The sequence below is a fragment of the Epinephelus fuscoguttatus genome, linkage group LG6 (genome assembly GCF_011397635.1).
Source record: "Epinephelus fuscoguttatus linkage group LG6, E.fuscoguttatus.final_Chr_v1".
Classification (NCBI taxonomy): Eukaryota; Metazoa; Chordata; class Actinopteri; order Perciformes; family Serranidae; genus Epinephelus; species Epinephelus fuscoguttatus.
Window position 1 is genome coordinate 32645693 of NC_064757.1, and position 26737 is coordinate 32672429.

Here is a 26737-nt window from a genome sequence, read left to right on the forward strand (position 1 = left end):
GCATCTGCCAGTTGTTACTACTGTGGACCATATTTGGTTTAAAAAATGGAAACACTCTCTCACAAGTCTGTCTCCAATTTATTGCCAGCAAACACTTGTAGCACTTATCAAGACCAAGCACAGCGTACTGTTTCACCATAGATGTATATACTCTATCTGGGAGGACAGAAATAATCTTAACTTGCATGTGAATGTGTTTTTAATGTGTGTGAGTGTGTGTCATCTGTTGAGGAAGCACATTGCTCCCTGCTGATATCTTAATCTGCAAACCACTGGCTGCCAACTCATGACTTGCATAACATAATGTATCCTCTTGCTCACATTTACAGCATTCATCACTTCCTGTGCTTCTCTTGAGGATTGTTGGGATGCACCTGTGCAAATCTAACAAAAATATTGGGGGGGTCATGTGACAGGACGGTAGCTTCACCCGCAAGTCACATTGCCACCGTGTCTGTGTGCAGTCATTGACTCGTGAGCCCCTCTGAGCCGGCTGGATGTGACTGCTGTCTGGCTCACAATGCAGCAGGGAAAACCTGGGCCTTAGATTCCCATTGGTCAGCAGATGGGTGTGAAAGAGGGATTAGCGCTGTGCTACAGTCCACCCAGAATTTTGTGTGTGTGAGTGTGTGTGTGTGTGTGTGTGTTTCTGTAACTGTATTCATGTCTCTGCATATTGCATAATGTTTTTTATAACATAGGAATTTGAGACAAAAGCTGTCAAACAAGCGCTAGACACAAAATCTGTTTAATACATTTCATAAATATTTCAATTTTATACACGTTATGAGTTTGTTGTCCGTTCGCACATATTGTTTTTGTCCTTCTCATACATATCTAATATTTTTCAGTGTAGGTTTGTCACAATATATAACAGTTTTTATTTTATTTCACTGTTGGTCCCTTTTTATTTATTTGGCATTTAAACTTTTTTTCTTGTTATTAAATATGTTAATTATTCGAAGTATACATTTATGTCATTTTCATTTGCAATTTCTGTCAATGTGGTTTTTTGTTTAGTAGGGCTGTACCAATATATCATGTGACCTGTGTCAGACCTGTTTCCAACGCATTTTACACCCTGATGAAGACTCTCTAGTTGAAACACAATGGATTATCCATGTATTGATAAAGGATTTTTAACTACAGTCAGAGTACCTCAGATGCATTTTTGGACTGCCTGCCTGTACTATGGACTTTTACACTGAGTGAGCTGGTCAGTCGTTGTAGTCTTTGCCCCATCCTCAAAGAACTAACGCAGAGTCTTAATCCAGTGCAGTACTCCCTATTTTTTCCTCATTTTCAGAGACAAAATCTGTGACTTCAGTGTCATTTTTTTGCAATAATGTTTACAATTTATTCTGTGTTGCTGAGAGTATACCCACCTATCATCCAAAAAGCTACTGGATATAGGAGATTATACCCTCATTCTCCTTGGTAACCTACATCTACATAGTAGTACACCCACTTTATCAACTACCACCATACCACTGGTCTTAAGTAGTAACTTTTGTTGGTAAATGTGAGACTTTTGTGTTGCATCTTCACAACCTCAAACAAGGAAGTCAGACTGATGATGTGGAAATTACTATCATTGGTCAAATTTACAGAGAAGTTGTGGTAACTGGACAAAACTGCAAGATTACACAGAGCTGCTGGCATCACAATGTTGTAACACCTGGGAGGGAGTAAAAAAGATATTGTCTCAGAAACAGGATCTAACTTTATTTCTGTGGATATGTTACCGTTTAATCTTTTAAATATAATCTTTCAAAGAAATCAAATCAAATAAAACCAAAACGACTTAGAATTAGTGTACAAAACTATAGTTAACTTTTCACCTCCCTGTCCAGTACCGTCATCTTAAATGTACTTCCAAGAGGACACTCTCTGGGATTGTGACAAAGGCAAGTAAAATAGTTGGCAGTGAAAACAACCCTTGACCCAATTCTTTACAGAGAGGACGAGGAGGAAAGCAAGGAGTATCTTGGCAGATAGCTTCTGTCCTCTCTTTAGCCAGTTCAGGCTCTTGAGCTTCAGGAGGCGATATAGAGTCCCTCTAGCAACTAAAATGTATTTAATGTATCCTTCATCCCAAGTGCCATCAGTGTCCTTAACTCAACAAAGTCACTGACGAGTTTTAAACCACAGACAATGAGCTGATTTAATATGTTTTGTAATGTAATGTTGTCTTTTGTGTCTGGTGAGCCAAAGACTAATTTCCACCCCTGGTAGACAATAAGGATATAATCTATTCTCTTTTGTTCTATTCTACTTAAATGGCAAGATGCCAACAGAAGCAAATGGAAAAGACTTTTTAAAATAACATGGTCTAGTAAAAAAAATAGACAAAGGCTTGTGCTGTGATTAAAAATGGTCCTCAAACATCCCGTCCGACTTCAAATGATTCATAGTCCTCCTCAGTGGGGATTTTTAATCACGTCCCCACACTGCTCCATTATGTCGAGGCCTGACAGGAAAAAAGACCACAGGCTTTGCTTTTTCAAGATCCTTCCTCAGATTGTTCAATGTAATTTAACAGGGTGAGAACTTTCTGCGCTGTCAGTGACATTATGTATACAAATGAAGGAATGCAGGATCCTGTTAAAAGGGAGGGGGGTTTTACACGTGTAGTGAGTGAGACTCACCTCATAAGTTTTTACCCGTTTTGACTTCTGTCCAAAGTAATCGGTTCAGGATCTCTTGTCAACAAAACAATTACAAAGAAAAGATTATCCTTTTCCAGGAACTGCGCTGTGTCACTACCACACAAATGCATGAAGTGGCTCATTTTGAAATCTCAAGGTGCTCTGGCTCACCAGATGACTTACACACGAATCATGACTGCACAAACAGAGCAGTAGGCGTAGGGGTTCACAAACTGAATAAGGTAGAACATTGTTTCATCCTGGCCACAAGAACCCATTGAATCAACTTATCTGAATCACATAGCTGTGGGTTGTGCATCTGTGGCCAACCTGCCTCCCTAAAGACCACAGTTTATCTGGACACTGAAGTCTGATACAGATCATCTGCTGCTTCAGTGCATTTCAGCCCCCACGGTTACGACTGCATTGGGAATTCTAGAAAACTTTTATCATCTAAACTTTTATTTGCCTCACAGCTCCTCGCAGACTGTGAAATAGAGAAGTTTGCATGCTGATTTTTGAAGACCAGAGAAAGCCTTTAATGAATTTTTGTGGCTGATGACATGAAAGCTGAAAGTTTGGCAACTTATAGGGTACGCCTAAGTTCATAACTGTGATTTAAGATTTGACCTACTTGGGAGGGTGGAGATAGATAATGTTTAATCATCTGTGTCATCAGTCAGTAAGTTCACTGGTCTAAGCAAGGACAGCAACATAGAAGCACCACAGTGTTACAGTAAAACCCATCTGTAGGCAAACGTTAATATTGTCACTTAACTGTATGGAATAATGTTCCTCTACTGAGACAAAATAATGAAGTAATTAACTACATATATGATATAAGTCCAGTCAAATGTCCAGTCTTTACATCACAAACTGCTGCCTGTGCATCTCTGTTCTGACTTTCACCTTTCCAACAGACTGTGTCAAAGTAAAAGTGGAGGTTATAGGACCATGATTAGTGAGTGTCAGTCAGCCTATCAGGACAACAGCAGCCTTTCAAAGCAATCACACTGTGATCATTAAGTTAATGGACAAATTATAACCAGTAGTGTCTGGTTAAATGAGTGCAGGACTGTGAGAGTGGTTAAAGGAAAAGTTCACCCCCATATCAAAAATACATACATTTCCTCTTACCTGTGGTGCTATTTATCAGTCTAGATTGTTTTGGTGTGAGTTGCAGAGTGTTGGAGATATCAGTCGTAGAGATGTCTGCCTTCTCTCAAAATTAATGGAACTACATGGCACTCCATTTTGTGGGTTGTGGTGCTCAAAGTGCCAAAATAATACTTCTGAAAAACTCAACTGCAATGTCTCTTTCCACAAATCCTGACCCAGTTCCTCAGATAATCCACAGACCTTGTTGTGAGCAGTTTCATTGAGGAACTATTTAACTGGGTTGTGATTTCTGGAAAGAGACATTGCTGCTGAGTTTTTCAAATTAATTTTTTGGGCACTTTGAGCACCACAAGCTGAGTGCCATCTAGTTCCATTATATTGGAGAGAAGGCAGACATCTCTACAGTGAATATCTCCAACACTCTGCAACTCACACCAAAACAATCTAGACTGATAAATATCCTCACAGGTTAGAGAAAAAATATGTAATTTTGATTTTGGGGTGAAATGTCCCTTTAAAGAGGTGCTTTAAAGTGGCCTTTTTACTCCCTGGCCACCCAGATCAGACAAACTGAACTGGGTGGCTTCTTCTATCACAGTACTTCTGCAAAAGACAGCTTATCTCTCAGTGAAGTCAATAAAGGTTACATTTTAAAACTGACTATAATCATAGCAGCAGAGATACTGTATCTGGACTTCTAATCCCTTATATATGTGAGGCTCAGAAAGCACTGTATCCTATCCAGTGTTTCCCATAGTGCAATCAAAAGCATCTTTTCCTTTCCACCCTTCCTGCCCGGTAAATGCCCACATCTTTCAAATTCCTTAACCCCACTTCACAATGCAGGCTTTCTATTAAGAATCTGTAGCTGAGATGATGTCATCAGAGTCATTTTCTTCTCCAGACTTCTCCAGAGCCACAAAAGACGTCACACAGCGGCTTCCACAGGCTGAGTTATACCTCCAGTGACTACTACACTGTTGTGAAATGTCCCTTTAATAATAATAATAATAATAATAATGTTGAAACTTGACTCATTTTTCTCATCAAACAATATGACATCAGAGGGTGTAATAATCTGTGTGGATGTTAAGCAACAAGCACCAGCTAGCATTCTTTCCAAAATAGCTTTCTGGAATGAAACCACTCATTGAAAATTAGATGTCTTTGAACTCTTTCACCACCCTGCTTATTTCCTTTACAGTCTCTCACACACATGCTCCAATAAAAGCTCTTACATCATTGTTTTCCAGCAAAGAAAAAAGGCTTTGGATGTCCCGCTAACTGTAAGACAGCCTATTGTAAAATAGAATAAAACATCTCATAAAAACTGTTTGTTATTCGGGGTCTTCATATTCTGAATTTCTTATTCATGTCTCAAGCAGAGCTCTCTGCTCAGCAATGAGTTGTAAATGCAGAAATTAAAGGGTTCAGGAGGATGAGAGATGAGACAAGACTTAAATGAAGTTTATTTTTATTTTATTTGTCATTTGATTTAGTGTTGTTTGTCCATTCATGATGTGGCTCTGGAAGGATATTAAAAGTTATTCAAATTAACACTGATGGGCGGGGGCTTCTTTTGAACACTTTTTACTTCCGTTGAATTTACATTTGATTTTCTTAAGAAGTAATTAACTTGGACTTTCAGCTTGTGGTGACGTATATCTGCTCTTCCTGCCTGATCACACCCGGGTTTCAACCCACAGGATGTGTCTATAGCCTCCTTTACTCAGCCTAGACTTTATGACAGACTGAATTTCACACCCTTTGACAATACGACTTGGGTCAAAGTTTGGATCTGCAGGTAAAGGCAGAGCACATGTCCTTATTTGGTCAGCGTGTCCGGTGCGTCACCGCTGAGTCTCCGCGCTGCGCAGCCACAACTTTGACAAGTGCGGCGGCTTCATTTAATCAACTCATACAAATGGAATAAAGACGACCATGGAGCTCTTCTGGGGACATTTAATCTTCACTATAGTCGTCATCAGTAAGTATTGAACATGTTTTTGAACTTTGAGCGTGTTGTTGTCACCCAAAGAGTAAAAAGACAGGAATATTTTCGCCACAAATAGCGAGGGTTTTATATCGTTTTCATAAGATTAGAGTGGGTACAGTTTATTAGTCGTTTGTTATAGCGTTGTATGAGATTGTTAAATGTTTTCATACACTTTAAAGACATCTGAAGAGCAGCAGATGAGTGCGTGCTCAGTCTGCAGCCCCTTTTACTGAATGAATCTGCTTTTGTTTTGGAATAGATTTCACATCACCCTGCAGCGTTTCTCCCTCTGCAAACGCATGCATGATCCATAGTCAGCCAACATGGATTAAATAACACCACAGCGGTTGTTTTACTGTGCATCATCTGGTGTATAGTGTAGAAAAGAAGCCACATAATACACAATGTTTCTCGATGTTTGCTGTGTAACCAGTGGAGGGTTTCAAACAGCAGCCAGACAGAGACTTTTGATTATTCTCCCATATATCTGAAATGAAAGGAGATGTTAATGTGTTGTGGGGTTTGCAGAGTGCTGCTCTGTGTTGCAGGTAAGCAGGCGTGGCAGGAGTCTGTGCAAGTGAAGGTCTCTTGAGTCCAGTACCCATCCACATTCCTCTGGCTGCTGATTGAGGGGAAGGCAGGCTGATAGCTGAGCTCTGCCTGTATGGGCTTGTGGGTGTGATTCTGCAAGACTTACTACTAGAAAAAAATTCCATGTCCTGAGGGGGTTCAGAAGGGCTGTGTTTGAAGGTGGATTGTGTCTATGGTGAAACACACTGTTCCGGGACGAGCAAGCGAGTCTCTTCGCGCAATCTTTGTATGACCTTCATGTGTTGTAAAGTTCCTTTGGTGGGTTGTCTCGTCCTTATGAGTCAACCTGATGTGAGTTTTTAAAACATACATGATTCAGCCACAAAACCACCCCCTTGACTCTAAAGAGGAAGTCATGATGCTGGAGATTTAACATGACATCCTCCCTTCATAAACAACCAAAGTCATGGTAACAATTTTGTTTAGAACATTTAGATGAAATTATTGGTGGTGTTGATACAACTGTTTAGACAGTGTCATTATTATCAGTGCAGAGAGTTATATGATGATCAGTGTCACTGTCATGCAACCTCATCCTTCTCTTCCTCCAGCTGACAGAATTTGGCACGCCACATGCTTCAACGTCGGCACTGCAGGTGCCAAGATTTTCAGCGGACCAGCTGCGGAAGAGTTTGGCTACACAGTCCAGCAAGCGACAAACCATGAAGGCAAATGGTATTGATTTTAAGTATTTGTTTTATTGTCTGAGTCCTAGACTGCACTGCTTTTATCTGTGTTTCCATCTCAAACGGCGTCCTGTCTGGGTGCTATGGCTTTCAGTTCAGTTAATCATTCATTTAGTTAATATTTCTTTGCAACTCCTTTGAAAAAGCAATAAAGGTGAGGAAGATAATGACATCCCATATCCCATGACATGCAGAGAGCAGTTTTACACATTCAGTGGGACACTCATGTAGACTTCGTCAGTACAAGGCTGTACATCTGAACGGGCTGAAGTCCAGAACAAAAGGCCCAGTGTGTAGGATTTGGGGGGATGTACTGGCAGAAATGGAATATAATATCATAAGTATGTTTTCTTTAGTTCATAATCACCTAAAAAATACGAATCATTGTATTTTTCTTACCTTAAAATGAGCCGTTAGTATCGACATACAGAGCGGGTCCTTTCCTACAGAGTTTGTCATGTTGATTCTACACTAGCCCAGAATGGACGAAGCCAAAGACTGACTCTCGATAGGGCACTGTGATGAGAATGTGAGAAACTGCTTTATTCTGTGTTTTAACCGGTGTAAATCACCGGGTCAGTTTGTTTTGGAGAGGAAGAGACCTCTGTGGATAAGTCTGCTCCTCGTAAAAATCTCCTGAACATCTCGATCTTAAGTTATCAGAGACAAAAGGTGAGCGCACATAAGCAGGCGCTGGGCTAGTAGCTAGTTTGTGACCTGCTGAACAGTGTTGGAGAAACGCTGATTTGTATCATGAAACTGCTTCGCTCAGTGTTTTCACTGGTTTTAATCACCGGGTCCATTTGTTTTGGAGAGGAAGAGACCTCTGTTGATAATTCAGCTCCTGGTTAAAACCTCCTGAACAAGAAATTCTAACCTGGAGATGTTTCAGCAGGTTGCAGTCTGCATTCCTCACTGCTAGATGCCACTAAATCTCACAAACAGATCCTTAAACAAGGTGCTTGACATGTTTCACAGGACAAGCACTGATGTTGGTCCTTACTGACTTACCTTCAAACAGCTGCGTGTGTGTGTGTGACAAAAAAATCCTTGTAGCTAATCTCAAAGATGCAGGGATACTGAAATTGCTTTGCCCTGGGGGCCACTTTTACAAAAATGACAAGATTCCAAGGGCTTAGTAGACAAACTGTAATAATAATTATTAGCAGTATGTAATAAATGAATTGCTTATTATCAAACTTTCAGTGTTTGCTGTCCTCACTCATCTTTGCAAAGATGTAAAGCCAGTTGCAGCAGCTGTGCACAGATCAGGTGTACGCAGGGGTGTTTCTAGGATTTGAGGACATTTGGGGCTTACCCCAGACATCTGTCAGGTATTTTTTGGATAAACAAGCTCTTTTTTGATGCTTTTGAAATAGAATATGGTCAGCAGGCCGCCTGGCTCCCTATCCGTAGGTCAGACTGTGAATTGAGTATCACTTCTCTACAGGGCTGAGATCTTAGGCTGCTGTTGGTGTACACTATCTGTATCTGTAATATTTCTGTATCTTTGAAGTACTATGTGTCACATCGTGGAGAATTTTCCTGGCAGAAGTATCTATTTTGCAAATGAAGGCCTGTTGCAGTAGAGTGATGCACCTGGTCATCAGTCCTGTCCTGGTGTTCAGTGGCATGTAAACAACTCTCAGAGCTGTCACACTGCCACCACTGCAAGCCTGTGCTGGTGACAGCATGGAGCCAAGGGTTCACTGTGCAGTCATCAGTTTGTTGCCACAGACACCATGATTTAAGAAAACATCCCGTTTCATGCAAGTCCAGTTCAGCTGTATCATTTTGCTTTTAAATGAGGGGAATGAAAATTGTAGTGTTTCCTACTCAACGCACTTCAAGGTTGGAGGTGTAGTGTGTTGTTAAATGCGTCTCTGCTCTGTTGTACTATCACCTTTTTAGATGTGCTCATGGCACAGCTCTAGGGATGGCAGTGTCAGTCTGTCAGTCAGCTGCCCAGTCCACCAATCCACAGATATTCATCTCCTGACTTTCCCCCTAGCAACACCAGTAAAATGGCATTTGTGTTTTTTACTGAAATATGAACATGTTAGCATACTGACAAAGCACAGGCGTGTCTAATGCTGCATTCATGTGCTCCTCGGATGGTCCCATTTCCCAAGTTGAGAATTTGTTTTGCAGACTTTGTTGTGTTTATGAGTTTTATGACGTAATGTGGAACAAAAGGGATGCTACAAAGAAGTTGTGCTGTATTTAATTTGTATGAACAACACACTGACAGATGTTTTCTGTATTTGTGTGACAACGAAGAGTCATACATTCATAAATTCCCTAAAAAATACAAAAATATCACTTTAACTGACTTATAATCAGGGCTAATGCTAATAAATAGCTTTTCTTACTAATCTAGGTCACTCTACGTGGACAGCAACTATAGCGGTTACAACTTTATACCATATTATAAATTACATGACAGCAAAAAATTGGTATGCAGTATGTAAAATACTTTAAAGTTTCCTATTATCAACCAAACATTTACTTTTGTCTGCCATGTTTCTGCATAGATGACGTCAAATTTGACAAATCTTGCACCAAAATTTTTGCTGACTGCCCGAGTTGTTTTGACTCGAGGGGGCATTCACATCAATCGTCCTAGTCGAGAACTAATTTTTCTGATTATTCGAACATCAAATTAATGCACTATAGGCACAGCCTCACAGAGCAGCTTGCTAACATGGCTGTAGAGTCTTTTTCATGTCAAATACCTGGGCATGTGAGTGGATGTAGTGTAGCAGGCTCTGTAATCCAGCCTCTGGCAGCCAAGTTACATGGATATATGTTGTTTATCGTAATAAGTTTGTCCATGTATCATTGCTTGACCACCTTGGCAGGCACAGTTAACAGAGTGTGATCCTCACAAGATGACGCCCCCTTCCAAAATAATTGAAGACACCTTCACATTCTCCACAGCAGTTAGTAAGTATTACACAAGATTTTTAAGGTGGATGCAGATTTTATCAGTCTAGCTCCACCGATAAGTTGATGTTGCAATACACTGTTGATGCTTCCTGGGTAGATTTCTGTAAAACTGCAGAAACTGTGGTCTTAAAAACCCCTCAGTGCTCAGTTTTGTTTGAGCTGCTACAATCTGCACGTCACACAAACAATCCTGTCACCTTTAAAGCCTCCTACACATTTGTAACACTTAGTTAAACATTAACTGAGCTTCTCCGTGATGTCTGGATGTTGTGCTCTCTGAGTCACTGTCTCATAGAGTAACTCACTGTCTGGAGGAGTGTCCCATTTGCATGAGTAGGGGGAGTGTCCAGTATCTGATAGCGCTCTGTCACTCCATATTGCACAAAACTATCCATGAGAAAGCAGCAGTGGCACATCCTGTTTCCTGTCCTGTCTAGCTAATAGAGAGGAATGATGTGTTCCACTTCTGGAGTCTTGTTTGACACTGTGGGAAAAATACAATATCTTTAGGTTGGGACTTACATATTTCTGTTAGCGGTGGTTTTGGATTTTGAGAAATGTCTAAATCTGAATGGTCCAGTGTGTAGGATTTAGGGGGTTTATTGGTGGCAATTGAATGTGATACAGTAAGTATGTTTTCTTTAGTGTATAATCACCTGAAAATAATATTTTTTGTGTTTTCATTACCTTAGCATGAGCCGTTTATATCTACATAGGAAGCGGGTCCTTGTCCACAGAGCTCGCCATGTTGCACCACCATATTTCTATAGTAGCCCAGACAAACCAGATACTGGCTATAGGGCCATGTTTTTACGTCAGCCACCGTGATCTGCAGCCCCTCCGTGACAAGCTGATCAGCACTGGTTAAAGCACTGATTTTTAACATGAAACTACTTTATATTTGCTTTGTTTTTGAGAGAATGAGACCTCTGCAGATAAAAACTTCCTGAATGTCTGGATCTTAAGTTCTCAGAGAAGAAACGTGACTGCACAGTAGCAGGTGCTCAGCTAGCGGCCTGTCCGCGACGAGCCTAACAGTGTCAGAGAAACACTGATTTGTAACGTCAAATTGTTTTATTCAGTGATTTTTATGGTTTAAATCATCAGAAAGAGACCTCTGTGGATAATTCGGCTCCCAGTAAAAACCTCCTGAACATTGAACCCTGAAGAAAATCTAACTGGTTTCAGCTGGTTGCAATCTGCAATCCCCACTACTTATCCAATATGGATGCATATAAATCCTACACACTGCTCCTTCAAGTAACAGCTTGATCAGCAGCAAGCAGCATCTGAATGTAGAGATGTGGAGAAAATGTGTTTGAGGTGGATATTTTCTGTGTGAACTTGCTGAAACTTGTTTGTTGTTTCTTAAAATGTTAAAAGCATGAGATAACTGACTTGTTGCCACTTGCCTAGAACAAGACTACGGAAGTGCATTGGATTCATTGAATAAATAAAATTATCTCGTAATTACGAGATAAGATGTCCATTTTTAATATATACAGTCAATGCAATGCTCTTTTGTACAGATTACTAGTTACCTGTTCGAAATGTAATCCATAATTTTTTTTTTTAAAGATATTTTTTGGGGGGGGGATTTTGCCTTTAATTTATAGAACAGCTAAGCGTGAAAGGGGAGAGAGAGAGGGAATGACATGCAGCGAAGGGCCACAGGCTGAAGTCGAGCCCGGGCCGCTGCAGCAACAGCCTTGTACATGGGGTGCCTGCTCTACCCACTAAGCCACCGACGCCCCATAATCCATAATTAAACTATTTTAATGACTTCATCATAGTACTGTACCTTATTACATTTTATTACTTTTTGATTATTTTCTTAATGTTTTAATTGGGCAATAAAGCTGAATTGAATCTATGAGATCCCTTTATCATAATTCAGAGATCCTTATCTATGAGATAAGGTGGATTTTTTTTTTATTATTCAGTGAATGCAATGTGCTTCCATACAAGACCATATAAAGTACTGTTACAATATTAAAGACTGATATTTATGTATATTACATATTGCTTTTCTATTACAATTGGCCCAGAGGTTACTGCAGTCTGATTCCTGTTTTATTTTGACGTATACTAGCAGGAACAGTAGTAAAGAAAACAAAACAAGATATAACAACAAATAATTTGGATGACTTACATTCAACTGCTGTATATAAAGCTGGTCATGATCTGCACCCCAAAACATCCAGAGATGACTCTTGTGTTTATGGGAGTGGTGACGGATATTGTTGTTTTCTGTAGGCTCCTGGTTAGTGCCCCATGGAGTGGCTTCAGTCAAAACAGGAAGGGGGATGTTTACAAGTGTCCAGTCTCAGGGTCCAGAAACAACTGTGACAAGCTCAATCTTCAAGGTAAGGTTTGGTGTTTTACTGTTTAACCTTTGACCTCTCTACCAAACATTGGCCATGTACTTAAAATGCCTAAACTGAACTGAACAGATACGTCATCTTAAAACATCTGGGAGGTCTCCAGACATTTAGCTTTTTTGTTGTATGTTTTAAAATATAAATTGTTTTACAGCAAAGCATTTGTATTAGTCGTACTTATGATGATTATATACATTCCAGATTTAACAGCTATGATGTGAACTTTAAGAGTATTTTCTTGTCTTGCCACTTTATCCACAGATTCTGTTCATATACCAGATGTTAAAAGTGTCGATGTCAACATGTCCCTGGGTTTGACTCTCACCCGGATGCCTGCAGTGAATGGTTTGATGGTATGTGTGTATGTGTGTGTGTGTGTGTGTTTGTGTTTTCACTCAAAAGATAGAGAGGAAGTCATACTGTTCCTGTGATAAGGAGATTATATCTTTTCTTTTTAACCTAAAATACTACACGTTTACTATGAATTTATTTTTTGCCTTTGTGTTGGTTTTACATTATGATACATCTTTATTAACATGGCCTTTGATTGACCTTGACCATGACCTTGATTTCCTTTGAAATCTCTCGGCTTAAGGAAATGTGTCAGTGGCTTCCGGTTAATAAGTTACTGTAGCAGGAAGTCGTGTCAAGATACTGCAAAACTACTAATGTTGCAGGTTTCACTTTGTTGTTACTTAACCAGTGGTGGAATGTAACTAAGTACATTTATTCCAGCACAATATTTTTAAGGTACTTGTATTTTACTTGAATATTTCCATTTTCTGCTACATTATACCTCTACTCCACTACATTTATCTGACCACTCCGGTTACTTTGCAAAATCAGATCATTAATACAAAATATAAATCACTTAATAGAATATGATAAATTGTTCTAAGCTATGCTACCCAGCATTAAAATAATTTAACCAGCTGCAACATTAAAGTGATTAACACATTTTAATGTATCTTACTATATCATGACAAAAACTCTGTTTGTCTGTGTGTCTGTTCCACGTTTTTCTCCTCACTGACTTGGTCAATCCATGTGAAATTTCGCACAGTGGTAGAGGGTCATGGGAGGATGCCAGTGAAGCAATATTACATCAATTGGCCAAAGGAGATTGAAGTTGCAAACTTTGAATGGTCATATCTCATGCCCCATATGTCGTAGAGACATGAAACTTTGCACAGAGATGCCTCTCCTCATGAGGAACAAATATGCCTAAGAACCCACAACTTCTGGTTATATAGATTTTCCACCATTTCGAATTTTTTGAAAAACACTTAAAATTGACCTCTTCCTAGGAAGTTTGACCGATCTGCATGAAACTCGGTGAACACAATCTAGGGACCAATATCTAAAGTTCCCTCTTGGCAAAAGTTGGAAAACTGACTAAAACTGAGCTTCTATAAGGCAATGAATATTGCGGAGGGCGTGGCTCATCACATAAAAGTGTATAACATCTCAAGGGTTTCACCGATCACCACGCTACTTTGTAGGCATATGACCACACATAATCTGAGGGGACCCCTCCATTATTGACCCCATCAAACAAAATGGGGGAGCTAGAGAGCTAATTTCTTATCTAGGCCTAACCGCCATATGGATTTTTACTAAACTTGGTAGATATGTAGAACAGGACGCCTCAAGGTGACTGGAGAAATTTAACTCTAATTGGCAACTGAGTGGCGCTATAACAACAGAAAAATGCTTTAAAATGGCTAAAATGCGACCGATCGCTGTGGCTCCCCCTGTGGACCAATGTTATTGTTTTTTTCTAATTTTTGGTATGACTAAGTCATGGTATGGTATGCTGTACATAATCACGGAAACTGTCAGTGTGCCATTCTGTCAGTCAGTCATTCTGTCTGTCCCACGTTTTTCTACTCACTGACGTGGTCAATCTATGTGAAACTGCACATAGGCATTGAGGATTGGCATAGGTAAAAGGTGACAAAGCTGACAGTGGTTATGGACTAGTATGATTATGAACAATGAATATTGAATACTTTATATTTGGTAATTCAAATGTATTTCTGTAAAGAGTATTTCTACACTGTGCTATTATGATTTTGAAAAAAAGAAATGCAACTGGACCGAGAATCTCACCTTTATTTTTGGTGATTATTTAAGGGGAGACTTTTTATACATACTTGCATTGACAAAATGGTTTCAAGTTTCAGTTAGCGTAGCAAAACATTTGTTAATCTAAAAAAAACCCTTCCATTTTCATTCCTTTAAGTGTCATTCTGATAATAATATACATTTTCTGAGACTGTTATCATACCGTGAAAATCTCATATCGTTGCAACCCTAGCATTTCACCTCTTTGTATTTGCGCTTTTTTTGGCCCTGTGTCTCTTCAGTGCCTGCGGCTTATGGTCTGGCACCTGGTTGCTACCATTTTTATAAAGCCCCAACTTCACCTGAGCATTGTCGGGGTACACCCCCATAAATGTCCTGAACACGGAAAATAAGAAAATACAGGCAGAGAGCAGAGTCTCTGCAGAAACATACATGGCCACACACTGAGAGGGATTACTTCTGTATGAGACCATGTATTGTTTTTTAGGAACATCCTGCATAGTCTATCTTTAAGGGCGTCATCATAAAGGATGTGGTGTTAGAGAGGTATACTTGTTTTTCTGTAGAGGCCACTATGTTTGAATAGTTGTTGTTTTATTGTCGATTTTTGTATTATGTATCGTATTTGTTGCATTTTAAATGTGGTCTGATTGGCTGCTACCTCCGCCAGGTCTCTCTTGTAAAAGAGATTTTCAATTTCAATGGGACTTTGTGGTTAAATAAAGGTTAAATGAAAAATAAGTCAATAAAAGTAAGAGATCTTAGAACTTCTCCTGCCACTGTTATTTACCTCCAAAAACACTTAAATATGAGTTAAGTCAAATTTCCAGCTAACAGCAGTTTAATTAACTAGAACAGTCAGACATAAGAGCTCAGTGAGAGCTTTTAAAGTCAGTGACACACTTTCCATTAAGTCTCCTCTCATCTGATACAGACATGCGGTCCTCTCTGGGGACAGCGCTGTGGCAATCAGGACTTCTACCCAGGAATATGTGCAAGAATGAGCCCCCTCTTTCAACCTCAGCCTGCCTTCGCTCCCGCTCTCCAGAGTAAGAGCTGTCATTTTTTTATATGATTGTGGATATTTTGAGCTGAGTATCATTAGATGTCTCTGAGACAGGCTTTAGTTTATATCAGAATAAATCCATCACCGTGACATATAGTCTTTCACGATGTCTGTATGTGCTGATGCTGTTAGGGACAATTTTGTTTATGGGAAACTGTAACATTATAGATTTCAGAGTTGGGTTACAAACAGACAAGTCTGAATTATTCTATGCAATTTTAGTCATTGTTTGTCTGCTGAAAATCATATTACTTATACCTCAGGCATGTTTCAAGTCTGCAAAATGATAAAATTTAATTTCTGGCATAATCTGAACCCAGTGGCTGCATGGAAAGTGGAACATAAATTAAAAACTGTCAGTATGCTTCAGAAAATAGTCAGCACTAATATAAAGGATATGACCACAGTTACATTCATCACTGCTGCTTAAATGTCTCATTATATGTCTCCTCTCATGACATTTCCAGCATGTGGAGGGCCTATGGATATTGTGATTGTATTGGACGGCTCCAACAGCATTTATCCTTGGCAACCAATGACCGCGTTCCTCACGAAATTGATACCAGGGCTTGACATCGGGCCCAAAAACACGCAGGTGATATCATATTTGTCGACCAAAAACGGGAAATTTAAGCAGAGATGAAGCAGGGGATAATCTTGCTGTCATTACTGACAGCTTTCTGTGCTTTGTCACACCATGTGTTTTTTTTAATCATACCAGGTCAGCGTCATTCAGTATGGCACTACACCCAGGTTTGACCTCAAACTGAACCAGTTTAAAACCAAAGATGAGGTGATCGCTGCAACGTCCAAAATCACACAAATGTACGGTCAATCTACCAACACCTTCAGTGCGATAGAATTTGCCAGGTTTGTGTTGCAGTAATACTGCCTTCATTTATTTACATATATGTTTATTTGGTTGATAGTCTTCTTGTTTTTCTTATAATTTGTCTGTTGCTTGGTCTGTCTGTCTTCTCTGTTTATCTTTTTTAGTATTAACAGATTAGGAGTGAACATTTTTTCAATGTTGGTCTGTCAGATCTCTTAAGAAGTATTGTGTCTGCTCTCTTCAGTGAGTGGGGTTTCCATACAAGTAATGGCGGCCGACCAGGCGCTGCAAAGGTCATGGTGGTCGTCACTGATGGGGAGTCTCACGACGTGTCTAAAAGAGAGGCAGTCCTTGCCAAATGTGAAAGACAAGGCATCACCCGCTTTGGTATCGCTGTAAGTAACTATCTTCCATTTACTACCAATTACTTTCAACTGCTTCCAATTTAACAGCTGATAGCTGCAGTTTGGTTTCTAATTATCATTGTAGATGTAAATGATGCCTGCTGATTGCATTGCGCTGGATACATTAATTCATTTTCCGTAACCGCTCATCTTGTTGGGTGTTGTGGGCGGGCTGTAGCCTATCCCATCTGACATGGCTGAGAGGCGGGGTACACCCTGGACAGGTCACCAGACTATCACAGGGCTGACACATAGAGACAGACAACCATTCATGCTCACATTCACACCTACAGGGAATTTATAGTTACCAGTTAACTTAGCTTGCATGTGCTTGGATTGTGGGAGGAAGCCGGAGTACCCCCGAGAAAACTCACAGAAGGGCACCTTGACCCCAGGGTTTGGACCAGGAACGCTTATGCTGTGAGGTGACACCACCGTGCCACCCATACCTATGTTAAATTCCCAAAAGCTTACATTTATATACATTTTTGGTTGATTTGATGTTTTGACATGACAAGTTATTACCTAGACGTTCTGAATTTGTGGTGTTGTGGTCTCCTTATTTCCCCAGGTCCTGGGTTATTACAGCAGAAACAACATCAACACAGACAAACTCATAGAAGAAATCAAATCCATTGCCAGCTTACCCACAGAGAAGTACTTCTTCAACGTGTCAGAAGAGGCAGCCCTCTCCACCATTGCCGGAACACTGGGGAACCGCATCTTCAACATAGAAGGTGCATATTACTCTTCCTCCCTTCTTTGTTTTTTAAAAGGCTGCACTGTGTGTGTAATCTACTTGACACTACATGTTCATTGCTTCTTCCAAAGAACCTCAAAAAGCATGTCACAACATGTCCATCATAACTGCAGATCACCTGAGAGATCAAGAGAAATGTGTTTTTTTTTTTAATACACATCTTGCACTTTGTATGACTCTTTATCTTCTCCTCTCGTATTTATTTCTTGTGTTAATGCTGTTTCCAAAAGGCACTGGAAAAGGGGAAGACAACTTCAAGATGGAGATGTCCCAAGTTGGGTTCAGTGCTCACTACTCCAACACACAGGTACAGAGCGCTGCCTCTTGGTTTAGTTTATTAGTTTATTTAACAGGGGTCATGCACAACACAACTGTTGAGCCAGAGTTAGCTATATAGCTGGAGCATCTGCAGTCCACTGGCAGGAAAATATTAAAAGACAGACAGACAGTACAGACAATTAAAAGCAGAACAATTTGCAAGACAAAATATTAATTTACCGCTCTTACGCCAGAGTGAAAACATTGAATTAAATTAAAATTAAATTTAAAAAAAATTTAAAGATATTTTTTGGGCATTTTTGCCTTTATAGATAGGACAGTTTAGCGTGAAGGGTGGGGAGAGAGGGGTAATGACATGCAGCAAAGGGCCACAGGCTGGAGTCGAACCCGGGCCACTGTGGCAACAGCCTGGGGCATAGGGCGCCTGCTCTATCCACTAAGCCACCTACGCCCCAAATTAAATTAAATTAAATGTTTCTGTCAATTGTGACAAAGGATGTTCACACAAAAAAACTTAAAGGGTTGTCTGTTGCTTGTGGCTGTGTAACATGATAAAGGAAGTCCAGTCTGAATGCTTATCAGATGTCAAGATGTCACACATTGTACTGCTTTTGAGAGAGAATTTTTACCAGTGTTGTAGTCAAGACCATCTAAACTGAGACTAAGTCAAGATCAAGACCAGAGTGCATTGAGACTGAGACAAGACCAGAAGATAATGAAAAGGCATGCAGAGGTCAATTTTTTATGTGGGAAACAAACAAATACAAACACTAAGGAGCTGAAATCAACATAACCATCGTTATTCAACACTCTCTTTTACACAGATACTTTTGTGATCTCCCCGCAGTTGTGGTCTTGAGTGGTCTTGAAATAAAATCCTCTTTATGTGAGGCCGTGACAGGTTGAGTAAATTTGCAGGCGATTTCTGAGAGAGAGACCAAGATCTCCAGAAAGAAGACTGATCCTGAGTAATACAAGAATGAATTTTACAAATCTGGAAAATGATCACAGCAGCGTTAATCTTAAGCACATTAAATAAGGTACATGCAAAATGGTATATTATAATACCTGGTTTTTGCTCTCACGTGTATTTAGCCAAAGTGGTGTGTTGACGGTTGGAAACAGTTTATGCTTCATTTGTGTTTTTTGTTAAACTGCAATCTGTCACACATCACATACAGTAATTCTGTGACACTATGCAGTAAACAGTGGAAAAACACTGATATACTGACCAAATATTAAGTGTAACTGCTCCACATTCAGATGTATACACCCCAGTTTCACAGCCAACAAAGAGTCTTGAAAATACTTGTGATAATAACTAAATACAGTTAAGTAGTAACTTATATGTGACCATAGCGTGAAGTGACAGTAAAGCTCTTTACACAATATAATGTGAAGCCACAACACCATCACAGCAGCCCCCCTGCTGTTGTTCTCACATATTTCCATTTGTGGTTTTTCCTGGGGAAGTCAGCTGAGTAACTCCATTTGATACTGATGAAACCTTTGACACTGAAAAATTGGTTGTTTCAAGCTGCTCAGTTTATAACCCCAACCATAAATATGATATAAACGCTGTGATCTCCAGAAGTATTTGTATCTGTGTGGTGTCTGTTGACTGTATCTGTGCTGGTTTAAGGATGTGATGATGCTGGGAGCAGTGGGAGCCTACGCATGGAGCGGGACTGTTGTCCATCAGACCAGGTCAAAAGTGGACATTCTCCCTTTCTCAGCCTTCGAGGGAACACTTCAAGACAGAAGCCACAGCTCGTTACTGGGTAGGCAGATTTAATGCAATGTTTTGTTCTTTACAAAGCAGCCATTGTGACACTGTGTTACTATTACTTATTTATTATTGACTTGTTACTGATGCATTTAAGTAGACAGAGCAAATTCTGACTACTCACTATAGTTTGGTGGTGTAATCCAGTGGTTCTCGAATGGTGTTTTGCAGCACACTGGTGTGCCGTGGGATTCTGTGAACCACACATTATTACTGCAATATTTAACTGCGCCTATACAAAAAAAATATTTTTAACTGACTTTAATTCAATTTAATTTAATTAAAAAAACCTTAACCTGGGACCTATCTGTCACCATTCGCACGTGGGAATTATAAGTGTGTGACACATCAAAAGCCCTGATTGGCAGCCAGTGTGAGAGATGAAAACATTTACAAGGAGAAAGCCGTGAGTGGGACAGTGGATTGCTTTATTGTACGGAGCAAATTATAACAAAGAACCAGTGAAAACAACCTACAGCTGAAAGAAAAGAGAAAAAAGTGTTGGTAGACAGTATCACTAAAGCGACCTGTCTTATTTTATCTTATTTGTATTGTCTTATGTTGTGATCAGAGTGGTAACACACGTTAGAGAAGCTGTTGTGCACAGATATGAATACAGGTGTTGCCTGTTGCCTGTTGCCTTGAGCACAAACAGTTTTTAAACCACTGGTGTAATCAATAATAACACATCATAGTTTCTAAAATGATCACATACTGTATTTTGTATATAAAGCTCCTAATCCATGGTCAACAGATGTTATCACCACTATGGGTGTGTACAAACAGCTCCTGAGTGAAATCTCCTTCACACTTCTCTTGATATTATTGTACCTGTTGAGGCAGGACAACTTACCCTGTTATTATTCATAGTGTTTAGTGAAATCACCTAATTCCCAGCATAGCTCCACCCAGCCTACACCTGACTAAAGGTCTAATCGGCTAGAATAATGTGTCTGTGAGTAAGTATATGTGTTTGCATGCTGCTGGACACTGTTTTTGATAACATTTCAGCACCTGTGTAGGTGTGTAGCGCCTTTGATTTGCAAAACATAGCAAATGTACCTTTAAAAGAGATGTGTGGTGCAGTGCAATGTTTCCATTAGATGTTGGCATTGTACGTTTCTGCAAACCACTGATATGCTACTGTGTACAGTATGTTTCATATTTTTGCCTTTCTAGTAATCCTACAAGCAGCTCTCTTGGGAAGTTTTCTTGTACTTCCAGACCTCAACTTGACCACCACATTTCCTGACATTTCTTAATTACTTCACAAACTGAGGAAACAGCTACCTGACAACACTTTGTGTCTTCTTATAACCTTCTCCTGAACTGAAGAGTGCTAGGCAGCAGTTTAGATTAGCCCATGGCTGATGATTGATGGGACAGGGTTTCAGGAGTCAGAATATTTATGAAGCTTTGAAATTTGCATGGCTTGGCCTTTCCTAATGATGACTGTGAACAAGCCAGAAGCCTAACAAGCTAATTATGATCTGGGACCCTGGTCAAAGTCGTCTGAGAGCTTAAATGTTTTGCATGGTGCTCCTTTTCTTTAAATTTTTTTTCCACAAATCTCCTCAAATCTTAAATGTTGAACAGCATGTTTCTTCTCTAACGTCATGCCTTTTGGAGATCAGTTCATCTTCTACTCACTTAACTATTCACAGCAAAATAAATTTTAACCAGGGGTGCCCAAACTTTTGCATGCCACTGTATATTAGCAGAGCTTCTTATCAAGAGAAGGAGAGGAGGTGGATGGTGTGAGACTGCTGTTCAAAACCATTGAAGCAAATATATTTTAACGACAGGTCGGGACATGCTCGGCTGTGTTTGTAGCAACCAAACCAGGTATTTAAGCCAAAAGACGATCTTGTCCTAACTCTTACCAAGTGGTTCTGTGCCTAAACCTAACCACACGTTAACTACAGTGATGTCATGACATAAAAATGAAACGTTAAGCTTCAACATAGCCGCTACATATGAAGTGTACAAATGTAGCATATCTGTGGTTTGTAGAAACGTACACTGCCAATATTTACGCTGACGATCGGGTTCCCCAAGTTCGGAAGTCCACTAATAAAATGTGTCATTTGTGGTCATTTCCAGGTTACTCCGTTACCACACTGAGCGATGGGTCAGTAGAATACTTTGTGGCTGGTGCACCTCGCTCTAACCACTCGGGACAAGTTATCGTCTACACCGTCAACGCCCAGAAGCAAACTGCTATCATAGATTCAGAAAGAGGGAAACAGGTACTGATTTTACTGGATGTGTTATTCACATTTTCCCAAGAACCAACTGTATCTGTGCAGAAACAAGTTTAGCTTGTGATTAATAAACAGCGGGAATTTTTTTTCCCAGATTGGGTCATACTTTGGAAGTGTCCTCTGCCCCCTGGACGTGGATAAAGACGGGGTGACGGACCTCCTGCTGGTTGGTGCGCCCATGTTTATGAGCGATCTGAAGAAAGAGGAAGGCAGGGTCTATGTCTTCTCTGTCACCAAGGTAAAAAAGAGCAACATGTCACTTGGGGGGTGTACTGTAACTAAGTTAGAGATATTCTCAAATCTGGACTTCATTTCTTGAATTTAAAGGAACTGTAGCGTGACGTTTAGCTCCACTCTGTGTCTTATTATCTGAAGGGTATACTGAACGAGCAGGGATTCCTCAATGGTCCGCCTCGTACTGAGAACGCACGTTTTGGGATGGCCATCTCCGCCGTTCCTGACCTGGACCTCGACGGTTATAATGACGTTGTAGTTGGAGCTCCACTAGAAGACAAAGGAAGAGGTGTCATCTACATCTACAACGGGGAGAAGAAGGCGTTAAAGAAGCAGTTCTCGCAGGTGCGGAGAGAAACGGCCGTGTGTAATATCTGACTGACAGAGAAAGCAGTTTAGGAAGTTTGTTGTTTTAGTTGGAGCTAAATAAACCGCTTACTGTCTCATTTGATATATAATTTAATTCATTAAGCTCTCTTTCAGAGAATCCTTGGCTCCAAACTGGATCCTCGACTGCAGTATTTTGGAAGATCCCTAGACAGCTATCAAGATCTGAATGATGATACAGTCCCTGACATCTCCATTGGTGCATATGGAAAAGTGGTGCAGCTCTGGTGAGTAAGGCAACCTTTGATAAAGTGTGAATGATTAAATATTGACTGAATTCTATAATTATTTACTACATTATATTACTTTTATTCATGTTAGTAAATGATTGTTTATAGAATCAACAAGGCTGGTGATGATTTAAAATTACACTTTGCCTTTCAGGTCCAGAGGTGTGGCGTCTGTCTCAGCCAAAGCTTCTTTCAACCCTGATAAAATCAACATTATCAACAAACCCTGTGACATTAATGGACGCAAGCTGTCGTGTTTCAACACCAACCTCTGTTTCAGTGCTGCGTTCAGGCCCAAGAAGCCTGTTGGACCCATTGGTAAATCTGATTACCTGTTAAGCTTCTTGAGAATATCCAGATTCCTGTTTTTTAAAGCAACAGTTTAACAATTTGGAAATAAGCCTCTGTGCTCTTCTAGCTGAAATTTAGATGAGAGGATTGATACTGTATTCATGTCTGTACAGTAAATGCAAAGATACAGCCAGCAGCTGGTTAGCTTAGCTTAGCATAAAGACTTGAGTAGCGGTTGCTTGCATGGATTTGTTTCTTTCAGACAGAGCTAAGCTAACCGTTTGCCCGTATTTCAAGTCTTTATGCTAAGCTAAGCTAACTGACTGTGTTTAATGAACAAACACAGGAGCAATATCGATCTTCTCATCCAACTCTGAGCAAGAATGGCAAACAAGCGAAATTCCCAAATTGTTGGACCATTGCTCAGCGATATTCAAATCCCATCCACATCATTATCAAGAAAACTGAGTGTCACATAGGGTACTGTTTTCACTCCCTTCAGATATATCCTATACTTTGAATCTGGACGCTGACTTGCAGGCCTCACGAGTGACATCAAGAGGGATGTTTACTAAAACCAACGACCGCTTGCTCACAGGAAAGGCAAAAATATCATCTACACCCTTTTGCCAAGATTACCAGGTTTATGTTCAGGTAAAGGATGAAAATCATCAGTTTTGTGTTCTTAAAGAAGATCAATGACTGTTTTTATGTGAGCACCTTGATGTGATGAGGCTTGTAGAGATATTACTTCATATGTTGTTTTCCAAAATAGGCATGAAGTGTTTTGAAAATGACCTCTTGATTTCTTTGTATATGTTTTTTTTTCTACAGGAAGCACCAGACTTTATCAACTCCCTCAGTCTGAAAGTGGAAGTCGAGCAGCAGAATGCAGATGCAAACCCTGTGCTCGATCAGTTTTCTCCAACTGCCTGGGAGTTCTTTGTAAGTGACTGACATAGTACATGACATCTCTGAATCAGTTAGTCAAAGGTCTACCGGAAACACATCAGGTGACGAAGAGTTGAAGCATAGTTGTTATTTTGCAGAGGCGTTTGTACAGTCATCTAAAATGACACGGTGTGTGATGATTACTGGCTTTTAAAAACTTAGGTGTTTCACAAAGTCACGCAACAACTCAGATTTACATCAGAAGGAGTTTCCCAACAACATCAGAGCTCATCCAATGGAGTAAACATATAATAGATTTCCTTTATGTTACATGTTCTATTCTGAAAAATAATCTAACATAATCAAATCAATCTTTATTTATATAGAAGCTTTCATACATCATAAAGTGCTTCACAGAGCAGGAGTAAAACAGCACAGAAAAAGTAACAAAAATAAACGATAAAATATTTTAAAATAAATAATATTTATAAAGAACAAATAAATAGAAAAAAATGATGTAGAAAATGCCAAAGACAAGATTTAAAAACAGAGGCAATATAAGACGAGGCACCATTAAGTAAAAGCCAAGCAAAGAAGATATATCTTAAGGTTCCAAAATCCAAATATGGAAATAAAACAATAAAAACAACTAAAACAATAAAATGATTTTTTTTAATGAATTCAGATATAATTTAAAAATGGGAAAAAAAAAATTAATTATTTATTTATTTATTTTTATATAATTTATTAATCCCAGAGGCGAAATTTTGAACTTAGCCACTTAGACTCAGAAGGAAAATATCCCTTATTTGAAGAATTATACTGTAAGACACTAAAACAATTTTAGTTTTTACTCCTTACTGGGTAATATGGGAATGGAGACCTGTGGAAGATGTGCACTGGCCCATGTATTGCCTTTGGCGCCCCAGTTCAACTGCCCAGTTAACAGACGAGACAGGGGGAATCGAAGAATAAAGCAGAATCCCTCACTAAATTTCTGCTCTCTTATCATTTCAGATCCCCTTCACTAAAGACTGCGGCTCTGATAACGTGTGCGTCAGTGATCTGGTGCTCAGTGTGAAGACAGACACGAAGGGGACCAGGTAAGAATCACTGACTTGTCTCAGATGTATAGTACAAGATGTAATGCTGGTTGTCTGTCACATGTAAGTGTACAATACACAGGTTAGATGTACAGCTTACAGTTTAAAGTAAAGACAAGATGTGTGCTGTTTCATGATTGTATCCTCAGGATAAAGAGTGTTGTTGCTGTTCATTTAGAGTTGAAGTTGAGATTAGAAATAATAGTGTGTGACAGAACAAGCTTGGGCAAGGTGATCTTTTCCTTTGCTGTGAGTTTGTGGAATGAGGATAAGTGAATATCTAAAGGTCCTGAAAACCTATTTTCTCAATCAGCTCTTTGCTATATACCAACTGATAACACAGTACCATCCTTAAAGCCCTATACTTTTCTGTGACATAGCTATGATCTCACATAAAGGCAGTGTCCAACAGTGTACACATCTATACAACAGAGGAAAGAATTGTGTGAGGAGCAAATTTGGCAATATGTGTCTATTTAATGTTATGCCCTGGTTACTCCTGACAACCATTGCACCATTTTCTATTTTCTCTGTTTTATGAGTCTGATTTAATTGCCAATTGCTGCACAAATTAGAGTTTTCCAGTTCGCACAGTAACTTCATAGCCCATTAAACGTTCGGGTCAGACTTGTGAGCTTGGTAAAAACATGCAAAGTTTGGGTGTTACATGCCCAGTGAATTAACTCAGATGAAAGGATGGTGCAGTTCCGCAGCTGCTATTCATCGTCATGTTTGGAGACTTTTCTATGTGCTGCTTTTTGTGTCTCTTGAGCTAAAGGAAGGCTTTGAGATTCATTGCTATATAAATACTATATTATGCATTTTAAGGTGGAGGTAGCTACAGTATGGTTCAGGTAACTTCTGGCCTGGTAAGACCATCCTGATGACGTGAGGTCAATACTGTTTCGCTCTCTGTGTCAGCCTGGACCCTATGCTGCCTCAAACACTTTCAGTGGGCGGGAGTACTCGCTATGACAGCTCCTTCAGCCATTCAGCTCCATAAAAAACCTGGGGGCATCTTCACCACTGAAGCAAGCTGATAAATTGAGCTTTCAAATTCAGTCGAAAGAATGGGAAGAAATTTTTTTTTTCCTCCGAGAAACTTTTCAAGTGCGTTCTCTTGCTGTTCTGCAAGCTGCAGCCTGCAGTTCATATCATCAACTACAACGCAGTCCCCGATTGGCTACTCACGTTGTCAACTACAGTGCGGATCCCTGATTGTCCCCGATTGGATTTTAATTTCTGTTTGGTGTGGCATTGAGTCCAGAATGATACAGAGAGCGAGACAGAATGTTGACCTCACGTCATCAGTATGGTCTTACCAGTTTAGGTAACTTCTGTTTTAGATGCTGCTGTGTTTCCCCCGTATTTATAGATGTTAAGGGGGAAAAAAAAGACCAACACACGTTTAAACAATATTGAATACATCATGTTTTAGTCAATCACTTTAACCATCTCTTCTTATTTCTCTCCCTCTGTTCAGTCAGACAATGCACAGACCGTGAGCATGCTCCTTTAATCTGTGACATGCAGAAATGAAATCACGTGAATGCATATACAGTAATTTGTTTGTTGCAGCTCAGAGCCCTACCTGGTCAGCGCAAACAACCGAGAGCTGTCATTTGAAGTGGTTGTGAAGAACAAAAAGGAGAATGCATACAACACTCAGGTCTTGGCCACGTTCTCCGGCACCCTCTACTACTCCTCCGTCTTTCCTCCTGTGAGTGACAAAGGCTTCAAAAGCTGCCGAAT

At 39.8% G+C, this 26737-nt stretch overlaps 1 protein-coding gene across 2 annotated transcripts in view; it reads left to right on the forward strand.

Moving 5' to 3' along the window:
• Positions 1 to 5444: 5444 nt before the first annotated feature.
• Positions 5445 to 26737, forward strand: part of itga2.2 (integrin, alpha 2 (CD49B, alpha 2 subunit of VLA-2 receptor), tandem duplicate 2) — a 28307-nt gene continuing 7014 nt past the window's right edge. Inside the window, exons 1-20 of one of the 2 annotated variants that reach the window (XM_049577947.1) lie at positions 5445 to 5754; positions 6906 to 7029; positions 12246 to 12355; positions 12632 to 12723; positions 15393 to 15507; positions 15992 to 16119; positions 16246 to 16394; positions 16601 to 16751; positions 17332 to 17497; positions 17751 to 17827; positions 19442 to 19580; positions 21689 to 21834; positions 21944 to 22087; positions 22225 to 22428; positions 22567 to 22697; positions 22855 to 23018; positions 23494 to 23645; positions 23826 to 23936; positions 24900 to 24985; positions 26564 to 26705. In XM_049577947.1, coding sequence (XP_049433904.1) covers positions 5709 to 5754; positions 6906 to 7029; positions 12246 to 12355; positions 12632 to 12723; positions 15393 to 15507; positions 15992 to 16119; positions 16246 to 16394; positions 16601 to 16751; positions 17332 to 17497; positions 17751 to 17827; positions 19442 to 19580; positions 21689 to 21834; positions 21944 to 22087; positions 22225 to 22428; positions 22567 to 22697; positions 22855 to 23018; positions 23494 to 23645; positions 23826 to 23936; positions 24900 to 24985; positions 26564 to 26705 — 2577 coding nt within the window. In that variant the 5' untranslated portion in view covers positions 5445 to 5708. The remainder of the gene's footprint in view (positions 5755 to 6905; positions 7030 to 12245; positions 12356 to 12631; positions 12724 to 15392; positions 15508 to 15991; positions 16120 to 16245; positions 16395 to 16600; positions 16752 to 17331; positions 17498 to 17750; positions 17828 to 19441; positions 19581 to 21688; positions 21835 to 21943; positions 22088 to 22224; positions 22429 to 22566; positions 22698 to 22854; positions 23019 to 23493; positions 23646 to 23825; positions 23937 to 24899; positions 24986 to 26563; positions 26706 to 26737) is intronic. The other variant, XM_049577946.1, reaches the window with a different exon arrangement.